Source organism: Saimiri boliviensis, chromosome 5, assembly GCF_048565385.1.
Source record: "Saimiri boliviensis isolate mSaiBol1 chromosome 5, mSaiBol1.pri, whole genome shotgun sequence".
Taxonomy (NCBI): domain Eukaryota; kingdom Metazoa; phylum Chordata; class Mammalia; order Primates; family Cebidae; genus Saimiri; species Saimiri boliviensis.
This window is the reverse complement of record NC_133453.1, coordinates 136,872,743-136,889,166: the sequence shown is the minus strand read 5'-3', so window position 1 is coordinate 136,889,166 and position 16,424 is coordinate 136,872,743. Positions and strand designations below refer to the sequence as shown.

Here is a 16,424-nt window from a genome sequence, read left to right as displayed (position 1 = left end):
TCTGGGTTGCTGTGAGCACAATCTGGGTTGCTCTTTGGGTGCTAAATCAACTATCTAATGAGGATCACAGAATACCTGTCTTCAAAGGGTGTTGTAGAATTAAATGAAATTAGTAAAACACGTGAAATGTGCAGCACAGCGCCTGCACCAGCGCGACCGTGGCAGTTCGTACTTCTCCACGGTGTCTCAAGTTCCGAGGAACTGGGGTCGCGGGCGGGCGGAGTGCAGCTGGGACCCGGGCCGGGCGGCCTGCTCTGCCCACGTGGGGCCGCGGCCCGTCGAATGACTCCTTGCAACGTGTTGGTGGTGGCGGCGGCGGTGGCGCGGGCTCTTCCGGGCGCCGCAGCTTCCTGCCAAGCACCGCGCAGCCGCCTGCGCCGCAGGATCCCCCGGTGCAGGCCTCGGCGCTGGTACGGATCCCGGGATTGAGCCGCGCGCGCCCTGCCCGGCCCTGCGCCGTACCCACCGCACGATGCGCGCGCTGCCGCCGCCCGCGCCGCTCCTGCCGCTGCTGCTGCTCGCGCTTCTGGTCGTTCCCGCCGCCCGCGCCAGCAGAGCCGAGTCCGTGTCCGCGCCGCAGCCCGAACCCGAGCGCGAGTCGCGGCCGCCGCCCGGCCCGGGCCCCGGGAACGCCACCCGGACCGGGTCTGGGGCGGCGGGCGGCGGCGGCAGCGCCAACAGCAGCGGCAGCGCCTTCGTGACCCGCATTTCCACCCTCCTCCGCGACCTACCCACCCTCAAGGCGGCCGTGATCGTGGCGTTCGCCTTCACCACCCTCCTCATCGCCTGCCTGCTGCTGCGCGTCTTCAGGTGGGCCCTTCCGCCCTGTTCCTTCCCCCGCCGGCCCACAGGGCGCCATCGCCAACCTGCTGCACCGCGCGCCTGTCCCACCTGCACGCACAGGTGCCCTGGGCCGGCCGCGCGCCTCCTGCCCTGCCCGGGACGGTGGGTGGGGGGCCGGGGTGCGCTCGTTTGGATTTTCCTGGTACATGTTTTAGGAGTGTTCTTTCCTCTCTTTAACGATATGTATGTCATAACTATTTGGTTCCAGTTGTTGACTTTCTGCTAATGCTAAACACTAACAAGAGCGCTCTGAATTCTGACAGCGTTTCCCCGAATTTATTTTTATAGTCATTTCACATTTTATAACCATTTCCCAAATTCAGAGAGGCAAAATGGCTCATCCAAGTAAACTCGGTGGTGAAGGTAGGACTTGAATCCAGGCCTATCTAACTTCAGTCTCGCTACTCCTTCTCCCCTCTACCATCTGGAGCTCTCTCACAGACCCCTACTTTTTCTTTCTCTTTTTCTTTTTTTCTCTCTTTTTCTTTCTTTGTTTCTTTCCCTTCCTTCCTTCCTTCCTTCTCCTCCTCCTCCTTCTTCTCCTTCCTCCTTCTCATCTTCTTCTTTTCTTTATTCTTTTTGCTACTGAAAGAAGCAGTTTCTAGCACTGGGGTGGGATAATGCCTCCCGGATTACACTAGAGGCATGCTTTGCACCAGGGATTGGAGCTGGGCTTCAGGATGCTTGGTGACCCTTGGTGGCCTCCCTCACTTTCTATTAGTGGGGGACGAAGATAGCTTTGCTAGGCTGCTGCCAAAGTTGCACAGATGAACATTCACAGGGGCATGAGGGATCTCGGAGGGCTTTTGGGTTGCTCACACTCAGGGATAGTGTCCGGTAAATTAGGAAGGATGTCCCAGGTCTTTGAGCCCTGTCCATCCTGTTGGACAGTGCTACGAGGGATGTGGGGACGTTTCCTTTCATGCCTGGGAAATTCTGTTTTTGCAGGAAATGAACAAAACCTGTCCTATTACTGAGGCCCACCCACCTGGAAATCAGGGTGTGTGTGTGTTGGCTGTTCACTGCTCCCTCTCTCTGCTTCCAAGCCTGCATACTGTGCCTTGATGTTTGATCAGCTGTGGAAGGTTGGGCTTCGGGGCTGGCCCTCGTGCAGGAGTAGAAATCAGACCAGAAAAAAGGCAGTGTTGGGAGCCATCTATGTTGAGCTTGGCTGTCAGTTCTATGGGACTTTGGGTCCAGGTGTTTCCTTCTTTGTCTGTAGGATTAGATGCCAGTGGTCTGAGAAAATGGAGAAAGGGGAAGTATGGTCCCACACTCACCCCACCATTCCCCACCTTGCCTCAGGCCACATTGTTCCTCACTCTGCTGGTTTCCTTGATGTTCTCTGGGTTGAAATGCTCCCATCTTCTTCCCATTCTTCCCACTGCCCTCAATTCTCTGTTTACAAACTCTAGCTAGCAGCTCCCTGTGGCCATGGCAATACTGGGTATGGCATTTGGGGCCCTTGCAAGCTGGCCCCAATCCGCAATGCAGTCATCAACCAGCACTTCTGAGCCTCGTCCCTTGTCACTTGCTCCTTTTCTTAGGCTCTGTGGTTTCCCTCTTCTAGCCTAATTCTTGTTTCTATATTCTATGACTGCATGCAGCCACCAAGGCCCAGCTCCCATCCTCCTTCCTCTGTACAGTTTTCCTGGACATTTGAATGAGGCTGTCACTGTCCTTATCCCTAATCTGTGCATCCTTCAGCACAACCATGCCATGCTGGCTTGCTGCATTGAGTGCCCAGCGTCTGCACTTAGCAGAGAGCCCTCAAGTTTTCATCTTCATGTCTCCATGCCTGATGTGGGCCTGCCCTTCGGCAGAGGTGCCATTGTCATTTGCTGACTTCCTGATTGCTAGAGTTGGAGTGAAGGTTAATGCTGAGAGCAGCTCTGAGTCTGGAGGTTTGAAACGTTTGGTTCAAAATAGGCCATGGACTCCACAAGGCTGTGTATGTTTTTAGAAGGTATTTGAACTATTTTGCTAGTCTGCTGTTTATTACCCAGGAGTAAGGGAGGAAAGAAGGCAGCAGGCACCCAGATGCGACGGGTGTGAGCCTTGTGTTTGAGTGGGTAAGCCAGCACTCTGGCCTGAAGAGATGGGTCTTTAGTAGCTTGGGTGTGGTGTGCTGAAAGAAGTTTACGACTTCATCAGAGAAACCGGTTATGGACACAATCTGCCTTCCCAGGAAGGCAGTCTTGTTAGGGTGAGTTTGCAGGTGGACAGCTGCCACTCGGGATTCTGATATAGAGGGAACATTGTGACATTTCACAGCTTGTAAGGGCCCAGATGGTTCACAGTCCCCATGTGCCTCTTTGCAGATGTGAAAGTTACATCCCAGAGTGGAATAAGTCATTGCTAGATTCTAGAACACTGCAAGTTTGTGTGGCCAAGGCAGGGCCAGCACCTCATCTGTGTATTCAATTGTCGGTACTGTGGCCTTTCCCCTCTCCCATGCTCCCTGTAGCCTTGGTTCCTCAGCTCACCAAATGCCTGCTGTGCGGGCTGGGGTCCTCCTTGCTTTCTCCCTCTGTAGCTGCTTAGCATGCAGGCACCATGTTCTGGAAATTCTACCACCTGCGTCCGGGGAGACTATCTTATCTCTGCTTACACCACCTTCCCTGATGAAGGTTCACCACCTGTCACTGTTTCTACCTGTCTCTTCTGAATTGCAATAATAGCTCTTAAGTTGGGGTTCCTGCCTTCAACCTTTCCCTCTCCAGTCCATCCTCCCTCTTCTGCAGGAACGCTGGTCTCAGCCTCCTTTTACCCCTCCCAGCCAATTCTCCCCCTATACAAACTCGTTAATGTGTGGACAAGGCTGACTCTTCAAACCAGGGTGCTGTCTCCCTCTTGAGTCCCCATGTCGGCTCTGCTCTGTGCGCCTCCTGCTTTGCTGGAATTCCAGTGGTTCTCCAGAGGCACTGCGTGGCCTGAGCATCTTGTCCCAGTGTAACCCTCTGCTTGGAATCCCCTCTGCCACTAAGACTGCATGGTCAGCTCAGTGCTGTTTGTCCTCATTGCCATTGCCTCTTCTGAGAAGTCTCTCCAGCCAGGGCCCTTCTGTGCTTCCAAAGCACACTCGATTTCTGAATTTCCTCTTCAGAGTCAAGTGTTGCTGAAACTTCTTCTGAGCAGGACTAGGCATTCATCTTCTGTGTTTCCCTAATACCTAGTGTGGTTCCAGGCACAAGCTGGCATTTAATAAAGATATTTTTAGCAAAAGAATGTTGAATTCAAGGATTTTACGTTGCTGATGTCTCTCGAAATGTGCTAGGCTAGCTGTGTGACTGATGCTGGATACCTGTGAGATAGTATAGATGGAGCGTAGTAAGTGTGATTGCATATGAAATGGCAGTCCTGGCCTATTTGTCTGTTTTCTCTGAAGAAGTCACCTTATCAGACAGCAGAAAGAGTTTGGATCAAGGAAATTAGAAGCAGAGAATATGTATTTTAATGAAAAAGATGTATTCCATTAATCAAATGATTCCATTCTTAAAGTATGTCCATTTTCCACTGCACCATACATTCTTTGCTTCTAATGTTAATGATTAGAAGAGAAATCCAAGATGCAAGTATAATGATATTCAGAGAGGTTCTGTTTGATAGTGAAAAGGTTTAAATACCCCAAGTATCCAACAATTGGGCATCGGTTAATTAAAGTATGATAATCTTTATGGCAGAATGCTGTGCAGCTGTTAAAAATGATGACATTGAGATAATACTTGCCACATATTTTTGAGTGTGAAACAGGTCACAGAGTGACATGTATAGTATCAGCTCATTTAAATACATTATAAACATGTATATATGAATGTGCAAATAAATTTATGTGTGCATGTACCTGTGGATGATCGTCTTTTTTTTTTTTTTTGTTATTGGTTGTATGTTTCTGCATAGTTTGAATTCTTTTACAATCCAGAAGCATGTAGTTATGATTTCTCTCCCTGTGTGTATGCTCAGCTCCTGGCTGCCATCCTGGATGTGTTTTTCTGAGTACCAGTATGAGAGCATCTGGGGTGTACACCTAGGAGTGGGCTTTCTGGGTCCTAGGGAGCGCTCATTCTTGAATAGGCACCAGTGTAGATCTCCATCTGCAGAGCCCGAGGGTTCTCAGATTCTCACATCATATCTGACACTTAGTATTATCTGGCTTTCTAATGCTTTCCAAATATACCAGTGGGTATAATTTGGTATTCATTGCTTTGTTTTGTATTTCCTCATTTTCTACCAAAGTTGAGCCCCTGTCACTTCCAAATGTGCTCCTTAATCAATCTGATTTCCCCATCTACCGTATCATATCCACCTTTTTCATGTATTTATCATTCAGGCAAACCGTTTTTAGACAGGAGACAAAACTGTAAGGAGGGAAAGCTGGTTGGAGACCGAGTGTCCTCTGGTGGGTGCTTTCACATGGAGTGAGAGTGGTCCGGCAGGCACCTGGTGTGGCGGACCCTCTGGGTCTGCTACTTGGCAGGTTTGTGGGAGCTGAACGGGAATCAACAAAGAGGCTATCTCTAGAAAGAAGAAAGCTGTGATTTCTCCTAATTTTTTGATATTGGGAAACATCTGGTGATGTTGCATGGATTCAGGATAACACACATAAGCCAGTGGCTGTGGCATCAGTACCTTTTGCCCCCTGCATTCACTCAGACCACTTTATTGTCTGAATTCTGGAAGGTATCTGACTTTACGCTCTGGTGTCTCTCATGAACAGGGTTGGGGCAGGTCAGGAAAACTCTGCCACCTTGAAACCACAATGTTCCTTTCATCTTGTGGGCCCTTTCCCAGTCGTGTAGAGTCTCCCATCTCCACGGCTCAGGTGCCAGTTCTCCCACGTCTCTGCTGGCTGCATGCCCAGATACTTCTTATTTAAAAATCTCTGTATAATTTACTTCTCTGAAAGGAGGGTTCTTAGTGGTGCTTCCTGAGGGATTGGGAAGTTGAATTCTAAGTGGTCGGACATTACCCAGCTGCCAGTGGAAAAGGTGCATACCGCCATGCCCTGAAGACACTGGAACCACAGGTGCTTAGTTAATTTTACTCAGCCAGGTCTTTGAAAAGGAACGAAAACTTGCCTGCTTACCTTGGATTTACTGAATTTTCTATCGCGTGTGTATTTACATTTGTAGTAGGAAGAGTTATTTAAAAGAGAATATAAAAGCTTAATAGCATTTAGGAATGTTACCATTTTGAAATTTTTTGTCATTGCTTATTATTTAATAGAATATCTATATTATTTTAATAAATTGGAGTTTTGGGTGGAGCCATGGTTAGAAGGTCCAGTCTCATTTTCAGGTTTGAGAGGATGCGGGACTTGTTTAGCATCAGTGGGTCGTTTTTGATTGCTTGCCCAAGGCTTTGAATTGAAGGAAAAAAACTATAGAAGTGACAAGTGTTCATCTTGTATGTTTGATATAACATGCCACAGTGAAGAAGTGTTAAGCAAATTGGATACAGCAAAAATCCGGATTCTTTAAAAGAGAGTTTATAGCAAGCCTTTGATTGAATTCTCCAAAACAGCATGACATAGGGAGAGAACAAGATTGCTTAAATGGTCTTAACTAGGGAGGCCCCCTTGTGTTATTTGGTCATATCTGGAGACATTTTAAATTGTCATCATGAGGGGTGAGGGTAGGGGTAGGAGGATTTACTACTGGCATCTAGTGGGTAGAGGCCAGGATGCTGCTAAACATCCTACAGTGTGCAGAACATCACCCATAACCCGACCCAAAGAATTATCCAGCCCCAAACTTCAGGGGTGCCAGGGCTGAGAGATGCTGAGAATCTCAGCTTCAAGGCCTGCTGTTTGTCTGATATGGGCAGTTTATTGAGCCTTTCTGGGCACCGTTCTCATCATTAATTAGAGTACATGCTTCCAAGGGCTACTGGATGTTTAGAATGAGATTGTGTCAACTAAGTCCCCAGTTCCCCTTTAAGCAGCCAAGTGTCCTATTATATTGAGAAATACGATTCTGAAAAAAGATGTAATTTACACCCAACCTTTTGGGCTTGCTTCTGCCCATAAAGGAGAATGCAGCCATATGGCCACAATTATCGGGCAGGTGCATCTGTTTCTGAGGCTCTTTCAAATGAAATTGCTGACTCTAGCCCAAGTGAGCCTCCTTGACTACTTAATTCCCTGATGAAGGAGGCGCCTCCTGACTGCCCCCATCAACAGGCCTGTGAGGACCTGGCACCTGACATGGATTCTTTCTATCAAATGGGAAAGGGAAGAAAATCCCTCTTTAATTTAAGCCTGAACACTCTGACTTACATGGCATTACCCATAGATTTTCATGCCCATGTAGCTTTGCGTTATGGGTGTCTTTGCAAATGCAAGTTTTTCTTGAGACACCAGGCACATCTAGGTGTAAGCAGTGGGGGTTGGAGGATCTCCAATGTCAGTGTATGGAGAGCATCCTGTAGTGCTAGTGTCAAGAGAGGGAAACTCTCCTGGATGTAAGCCAAGAAGGCTTCGTGGATTGTGCTAGTACTTTAGTTCTGTGGCTGATGTTTTGGGCCTAATCACTTACAAAGGGAAATTCTGGGACCATGAATTTAGGATCATGTTGCTATGGTTTCATTAAAAAATAAACCGTACTGACCTGCCATGCTGGGTGGCTCACATGTGTAATCACAGCACTTTGGGAAGGTGAGGTGGGTGGATCACGAGGTCAGGAGTTCCAGACCAGCCTGGCCAAGATGGCGAAATGACATCTCTACTAAAAATACAAAAATTAGCCAGGCACAGTGGCAGGTGCCTGTAATCCCATTTACTGGGGAGGCTGAGGCAGGAGAATTGCCTGAACTCTGGCAGCAGAGATTGTAGTGAGCCTAGATCGCACCACCACACTCCAGCCTGGGCAATAGCGTGAGACTCTGTCTCAAAAACCCCCCAAAACAAAAAACAAGAACAGAAAAACCTATACTTAATCTAAGGGCAATCTGCCAGGAATCTAGACTTGCTATTTATTTTCCTGAGAGTGCAGGGAGGAGGAAACCCTTTCTCGTGGGCAGGTGTGGTACAGAGGAGGGGCCATGGCAAAGCCCTTGGGCAGGGATCTTCTAGAACTGGCAGAGACCTTCTAGATGCCTCTCTCTCAGGTAGTGGTTTCTTTGCGCTCAGAGCTGCTTCCACCTACTTTCCTACACTCATTGTATAGATGAGAAAGCTGAGGCCCAGAGTGGGGAGGGTTTCTTAAGGTTGCTGAGTGAGTTTGTAGGAAAAGTCAAACTTAAGTCTGGGAGCTTGGATGCTCAGCTTGGCCCTTTCTGGGCCTCCAGGATGTGGTGGGCTGAGCTTTGGCCCTGTCCAGCCAGGTCTCCCCAACACTGGACCCAGCACTCAGGAGAAAACATGGCTGAGTAGACAGTGTTCTTCCCCGCTGTTTAATGTGCACTCACTGTGAATGTAGGGGTGCCATGGGATGCAACAGAGGTCAAGGAGCATCCAGCTCAATCTGAGGGTTAAGATAATGCCCTTTGTTGACAAAACCCCGAAACTCTATAAATATTTAAAGAGGTTTTTTGTGAGCCATTATTGTAATTGGGAGAGTGTTGCAATAATGGCTTTGCAGGGCCATTTCAAAATATGTCACAGAAAAATATTTCTGGGTAAAACTTTATTTCCTTCATCGTCTGCTGTCTGTTATGTGATGCTATAAAGAATCAGGTTGGAATTTGGTGTCTTATTGCCACAAAGAGCCTGTTTTGCCAGTCTTATAATCTCTATTTTATTATTAATGCTGATAATTTGTGGCTAAACTCCAAAAGGGAGGGGTATAATGAGGCGTGTCTGACCTCCTTTCCAGTCTAGGCCTGGAATTTAGTTTTTCAGGTTTCTCTGGAGTCTTGTTGGCTAGGTCTGTTCAGCTGGTTGGGGGGCTTAGGATTTTATTTTTGGCTCATGCCTTGAAGATTCTACTTGGCGGAAGAGCCATCCAGTCCCACAGGGGAGCTATATATTAAAAACAACGCTAGGTAAACTGAGAAAGGATGGGTGCAGTGGCAGAATGGTCTGGGAAGGGATGGTGGGGGAGGTGGATGATTAGGACTTGGCAGGGTGGGAGGAAGAAGAGGTTCTTCCAGGACCAGACGGGTGAAGCAAGCTTTGCTGTGGGTAGTGTTTGTGAAAAATGATTACTTGGACATTGTGATGATGATGACAGTAATAGCAACTAATATTTATTAAGCATTTACTATGCAATGGACTCTGTGATCAGCATTTTATATGTTTTCTCACTCCTATGAGTGGTACACTGCCAGTCCTATCAACAAAATGTGACAAGCTCTGTAAAATATTTAAAGAGATTTATTCTGAGCCAAATATTAGTGGCTATTGGCCCATGACTCAGTCTTCTGGAGATCCTGAGAATGTGTGTCCAAGGTGGTTGGGGTACAGCTTAGTTTTATACATATTAGGGAGACATGAGACATCAAATACATGTAAGATGTACATTGGTTGTATCTGGAAAGGCAGAACAACTGGAAGTGGGGGATGGCTTCCAGGTCGTAGGTAGATTCAAAGATTTTCTCGTTGACAATTGGCTGAAAGAGTTAAATTATTGTCTAAAGACTTAGAAATGTCTTGGTTAAGGTAAGTGGTTGCGGATATCAAGGTTTTATTACGCAGGTGAAGCCTCTGGGTAGCAGGCTTTGGAGAGAATAGATTGTAAATGTTTCCTGTTGGACTTCAAGGGTCTATCACTAATTCCAAAAGGGAGGAGGGTAGAATCAGGTATGCCTGACCGCCCACCCTTCCCATCATGACCTGAATTAGTTTTTTGGGTTAGCTTTGGCACTGCCGAGATTCCAAATTGCCAGCAATAGCCTTGCTGAGAGGAGGAGTTCATTCAGATGGTTGGGGGCTTAGAATTTTATTTTTGGTTTATCATCTCCATTTCACAGATAAGAAAACCAAGGCTCAAGTCGTGTGGTGGTGTCTTGCTCAAGGCTGAGCAGCTGGGGAAGGGGAGAAGTCTGGCTCACCCTTCCCATTGTAGTTGGATTTTGGAAGCCAATTCTAGCTGGAGGACTTGGGGATTTGTAGAGAGGAACAAATGGAAGGTTTAGACACAGGAATGAAGTAATCACAGGGCTGCTCTGGAAATGCTCACTTAGATTAGGTTGTACCAAGGATTTACTGAGAATGCGTGAATGGTGACATGGCTGGTGTGTGTGTGGGCAGGATGGATGGGGAGAACTGTGGAAGGTACTGGAAAGATCACTTTGGAGGACTGGATGCCTGAGTGGATGAAGAGGAGAAAGAGGAAAGTGTCAGGCTGTCCTGAAGGGCCCGGAGAAGCAGGGCATTGTGAAGTAGGTGGCCAGGGAGGGAAGTGGATAGGTTTGGTGAGGAAGAAGAGGACTCACAGGTGAAAGTTGCTCATGAAAACTCCAGCCATGCAGCTGGTTTTTGGGGCTGGGGTGGGGGGGCATTGGGAGCATCTGCTTAGAAGGAGTGGGTGGTGAGGACTGACATTCCCACGCCTCCCCTACCCGGGGAGCAGGGATAAGTGGTTCTGAAAGGGCCCTGTATGACATGTATCCCAGAGCACTGTGACCTCCAAGTTTCCAGGTGGTGGTCAGGTCCCCTGGGTCCACCAAAGGGCCCCTCTGGGTCATCTTGCTGCTGCCCTTGACCCCATGGAGCTGCCCCTAGAGGCTACCTTCTCTGCTTTAAACCTCACTTCCTTCTCCTGGCATCTCATATAAAAGCAAAGCAGAACCAACCCTTTGCAAACACACCAGAGAGCTGGAGGAACAGGTCCTGGGGCATTTGCTGTTGCCGGATTTCATGGCAACAGCATTTCTTTTGTCTTGGAAGAGTAAGAGTTGGATCTATCCCTCAGGGACTGAGAGAGGGAAAGAGAAACAGGGTGGGGAGCAGAGGGAGGTACAAAACACTGTAGTGTAAAGAAGAAAATCCCGAAGACTTGTCATTGAGCTCTTCATGCTGAGTGACCCTCTGTGAAGTGTAAGCCTGAGGGGCGCAGTCTGTGCTGTGTGCTGGGTGCCCATCCTGGGATCACCCAACATGCTAACCCTTGTTTAACCCCAATGAGATGGTGCAGAGGGGAAGGGGAAGCAGCCAGGTTATATAAATAACGGTCAACACTTCTTAGTCATGGTTGAACTGTTGGTGAACAGAGATAAGGAAAGACTTGGTGGAACACGCATATCTTTACATCTCCCTGGCCTCATGATTTTGAGCTGAATTACTAAATTTCACTCATGCTTGGCACATAGGATCTAATAATCCATGGTCAGGGAACCAAGTCAGAGATGGCAAACTGATGCCCCAGGGGCCGAAACATCTGGCTCACAGACATTTGCTTTGCTTTTTGATCTGCACAGTATTTTAAACACTAAGATAGTTGAGAACACTTAAAAGGAGCCTTTACATAAAAATCTGGATTTCCTGCTTCTTTTGACAGATGAGGATACCTGGAGGTGCTGGCCTCTATGTCAGGGGCAGTGGACAGGAGCTGGGTGGCTGCCACTCCACCGAGGCTGGGCGGGGTGCCGCTCTTTGTGTCTCCTTGACTTGAAGACAGAGCATTGTCCACTATTGGTCACTGTTTTTCCTTTCCTTGTTTACACACGCCAGTCCTGCTGCACTGCTTTCCTTTGTCCACAAGGCCTTGGGGCATTGGAGTTATTGACGTGTGTATTGAGTCATGGTGCTAGACTGGGTGACTGGGTGCTGGGTGTTGGAACAGAGGGGCTACAGCATGGTGAGAGGGTGTGCCCCAGGATAGGGGTGGGGCGAGGGTGCCTCCAGGGTCTCCCCAGCCACTTTGTTGGGGAGGGTTCCTCCGGAGCTCTTGCTGCACTAGAGGAAGATGCTTTTGCCTCCTCCTGTGACTTGTTCGTCTGAAGTGGACCATCTGCAGTGGAATAAAATGAGATTTCTATTACACTGGCATTTGGGTGTGAAGTCGCATCTCATTGTGGTTTTAATTTGTAAACGCTGACGGCTAGTGATGTTGACTTTGTTTGCATTTCCGTTTTGCCCATTTGTAAGTCTTCTTTCAAGAACTGTCTATTCAGGTCTTTTGACCATTTTACATTGGGTTATTTGTCTTTTTATTATTGATGTTTCAGAGTTCTTCATGTATTCTACATACAAATACTTTGATCAGGTGTTTAGTTTTCAAGTAATTCCTCCCATTCTGTGGGGTGTCTTTTCGCTTTCTTGATTATATCCTTTGAAACACAAAAGTTTTAAATTTTGATGAGTCCAATTTATCTAGTTTTTCTTTGTTCCTTTTGCTTCTGGTGTCTTATTTAAGAAGCTGTTGTCTAATATAGTGTCACAAAGGTTTATGCTATTTTTTCTATAAATTTAGCTCTTACATATAAGTCTTACATACTTATATATAAGTTCCATTTTGAGGTAATTTTTGTATATGGTGAGTTAATTTTTTTACATGATTTATAGGGGTCTGACTTTATTCTTTTGCATGTAGGTATCTTTTCTATCTCTTACAGCTTTTCGAAAGTGCTCTAGAGGGGTGTCGGGTGGAGCTCAGAGGGCTGTGCCCAGGGCAGAAAGGGAGGTAGGCTGGTAATTGGGAATGCAACTTGGTGGCAGGCCATGGTGGCGAGACCCTGGCTAGGCTGTTGATTATCCAGGGGCCTCCAACACCTGCTTCCTTACAGGGTAGGGCAGAGGCTAGGGCTGACGAGTGGGTTCTGAGTCCTGTTCTTCATTTCTTCAAGTGTAGCTGGTTTTCTAGGGAAAGCTCTGTTACTTCTTATGTCCTGAGGACAAGGTGCAGCGTGGAGCTCAGAGAGTAAAAGTGAGGCAGCCTGTGTCCTCAGCGCTTGGTGGGGACTGCCTGGCTCGGGGTCGCCTGCTAGTCCTCCTGTCTACACTAGCAGCAGCTATGTATTTCCTCCACCATGGTCCATTTCATTTTCTTGATTACTTTTTCTAAATATCAGAGTTCACATGTGCTGTTTGCTGACAAATAATGTGGTTTTGGCAGAACGCTAGTCCTTGGGCTGCAGAACTACTTTGGTGGGCTTATAAATGAAACAGCCGAGTTGGAGGAAAGGTTTGAGTCACTGCATTTGCGTTCTGAAGTCAACAGGAGAGGTGGGCAGAGCCACACGGAGGTGGCCATGGGTGGACTCTGGGAGAAGGGTCTCCTGCCAGAGGGGCAGCCTGACACAGACTGAGTCCATTTCAAAATTTATTTCAGTAATTTACTGTGAATTTTATTCATTTACTTGGTTTTAAAATAGGTCATGTTCGCATAGTTCAGAATTCACAAAGAATAAAAGAGGATGTAGCGAAAAGTATTCTTACCCTTGAGCCACACAATTTTCTTCACTTTATGCTGTCACTTTTTCTCAAATCTTTCCAGAGAGATTTTATAAATATAGAAGCAAGTGAATGTAATATATGCATGCACATATATATGTATACACACATATTCATTCCCTATTTCTTTTTTTTTTTTTTTTTTTTTTGGGTTTTTGAAGAATTTATTTCTTTTTTTTTTTTTTTTTTCTTTTTTTTTTTTTAATTGCATTTTAGGTTTTGGGGTACATGTGATGAACATGCAAGATTGTTGCATAGGTACACACATGGCAGTGTGCTTTGCTGCCTTCCGTCCCCTCACCTGTATCTGTCATTTCTCCCCATGCTATCTCTTCCCACCTCCCCACCCCCCCACCCCTCCCCCATTTCCCCCCAACAGACCCCAGTGTGTAGTGCTCCCCTCCCTGTGTCCATGTGTTCTCATTGTTCAACACCCGCCTATGAGCGAGAATATACGGTGTTTGATTTTCTGCTCTTGTGTCAGTTTGCTGAGAATGATGGTTTCCAGGTTCATCCATGTCCCTATAAAGGACGTGAACTCATCTTTTTTGATGGCTGCATAATATTCCATGGTGTATATGTACCACATTTTCCCTATCCAGTCTATCATCGTTGGGCATTTGGGTTGGTTCCAGGTCTTTACTATTGTAAACAGTGCTGCAATGAACATTCGTGTGCACGTGTCCTTGTAGTAGAATGATTTATAATCCTTTGGATATATACCCAGTAATGGGATTGCTGGGTCAAATGGGATTTCTATTTTTAGGTCCTTGAGGAATCGCCACACTGTCTTCCACAATGGTTGAATTAATTTACATTCCCACCAACAGTGTAAAAGTGTTCCTATTTCTCCACATCCTCTCCAGCATCTGTTGTTTCCCGATTTTTTAATGATCGCCATTCTAACTGGTGTGAGATGGTATCTCAATGTGGTTTTGATTTGCATTTCTCTGATGACCAGTGATGATGAGCATTTTTTCATATGTTTGTTGGCCTCCTGTATGTCTTCTTTTGTAAAGTATCTGTTCATATCCTTTGCCCATTTTTGAATGGGCTTGTTTGTTTTTTTCTTGTAGATCTGCTTTAGTTCTTTGTAAATTCTGGATATCAGCCCCTTGTCAGATGGGTAGACTGCAAAAATTTTTTCCCATTCTGTTGGTTGCCGATTCACTCTACTGACTGTTTCTTTTGCCGTGCAGAAGCTGTGGAGTTTGATTAGGTCCCATTTGTCTATTTTGGCTTTTGTTGCCATTGCTTTTGGCGTTTTGGTCATGAAGTCCTTGCCTACACCTATGTCCTGAATGGTTTTGCCTAGATTTTCTTCTAAGGTTTTTATGGTATTAGGTCTGATGTTTAAGTCTTTAATCCATCTGGAGTTAATTTTGGTGTAAGGTGTCAGGAAGGGGTCCTGTTTCTGCTTTCTGCACATGGCTAGCCAGTTTTCCCAACACCATTTATTAAACAGGGAGTCCTTTCCCCATTGCTTGTTTTTGTCAGGTTTGTCGAAGATCAGATGGTTGTGGGTATGTTGTATTTCCTGTGAGGCCTCTGTTCTGTTCCATTGGTCTATATCTCTGTTTTGGTACCAGTACCATGCTGTTTTGATTACTGTAGCCTTGTAGTATAGTTTGAAGTCCGGTAGTGTGATGCCTCCCGCTTTGTTCTTTTTGCTTAGAATTGACTTGGCTATGCGGGCTCTCTTTTGGTTCCATATGAAGTTTAAGGTGTTTTTTTCCAGTTCTGTGAAGAAGGTCATTGGTAGCTTGATGGGAATAGCATTGAATCTGTAAATTACTTTGGGCAGTATGGCCATTTTCACGATGTTGATTCTTCCTAACCATGAACATGGAATGTTTCTCCATCTGTTTGTATCCTCTCTTATTTTGTTGAGCAATGGCTTGTAGTTCTCCTTGAAGAGGTCCTTTACGTTCCTTGTTAGTTGTATTCCTAGGTACTTTATTCTCTTTGTAGCAATTGTGAATGGCAGTTCGTTCTTGATTTGGCTCTCTTGAAGTCTATTACTGGTGTATAGGAATGCTTGTGATTTTTGCACGTTGATTTTGTATCCTGAGACTTTGCTGAAGTTGTTTATCAGTTTCAGGAGATTTTGGGCTGAGATGATGGGGTCTTCCAGATATACAATCATGTCATCTGCAAATAGAGACAATTTGATTTCCTCCTTTCCAATTTGGATACCCTTTATTTCTTTTTCTTGCCTGATTGCTCTGGCTAGAACTTCCAGTACTATATTGAATAGGAGTGGTGAGAGAGGGCATCCTTGTCTAGTGCCAGATTTCAAAGGGAATGCTTCCAGTTTTTGCCCATTCAGTATGATATTGGCTGTTGGTTTGTCGTAAATAGCTTTTATTGTTTTGAGATACGTTCCGTCAATACCTAGTTTATTGAGGGTTTTTAGCATAAAGGGTTGTTGAATTTTGTCAAAAGCCTTCTCTGCATCAATCGAGACAATCATGTGGTTTTTGTCTTTGGTTCTGTTTATGTGGTGAATTACGTTTATGGACTTGCGTATGTTGAACCAGCCTTGCATCCCCGGGATGAATCCTACTTGATCATGGTGGATGAGCTTTTTGATATGCTGTTGCAATCGGTTTGCCAGTATTTTATTGAAGATTTTTGCATCTATGTTCATCATGGATATTGGCCTGAAATTTTCTTTTCTTGTTGAGTCTCTGCCGGGTTTTGGTATCAGGATGATGTTTGTCTCGTAAAATGATTTGGGAAGGATTCCCTCTTTTTGGATTGTCTGGAATAGTTTCAGAAGGAATGGTATCAGCTCCTCCTTGTATGTCTGGTAGAATTCAGCTGTGAACCCATCTGGACCTGGGCTTTTTTTGGGTGGTAGGCTCTTTATTGCTGCCTCGACTTCAGACCATGTTATTGGTCTATTCAGGGTTTCGGCTTCTTCCAGGTTTAGGCTTGGGAGGTTGCAGGTGTCCAGGAATTTATCCATTTCTTCCAGGTTTACTAGTTTATGTGCATAGAGTTGTTTGTAATAATCTCTGATGATGGTTTGGATTTCTGTGGAATCTGTGGTGATATCCCCTTTATCGTTTTTTATTGCATCAATTTGGTTATTCTCTCTTTTCTTTTTTATTAATCTGGCTAGTGGTCTGTCTATTTTGTTGATCTTTTCAAAAAACCAGCTCCTGGATTTATTGATTTTTTGAAGAGTTTTTTGTGTCTCTATTTCCTTCAGTTCTGCTCTGATCTTAGTTATTTCCTGTCT

At 46.0% G+C, this 16,424-nt stretch overlaps 1 protein-coding gene across 3 annotated transcripts in view; it reads left to right on the top strand.

Annotated features, from left to right (window-relative positions):
* Positions 1-259: 259 nt before the first annotated feature.
* Positions 260-16,424, top strand: part of FAM174B (family with sequence similarity 174 member B) — a 94,872-nt gene continuing 78,707 nt past the window's right edge. Inside the window, exon 1 of one of the 3 annotated variants that reach the window (XR_005582326.2) lies at positions 260-810. Coding sequence is in view for 2 of the 3 variants with exons in the window: in XM_039480082.2 (XP_039336016.1) it covers positions 473-810 (338 nt within the window). In the remaining variant the exon portion in view is untranslated. The remainder of the gene's footprint in view (positions 811-16,424) is intronic. The other 2 variants (XM_039480082.2, XM_039480083.2) reach the window with 2 other exon arrangements.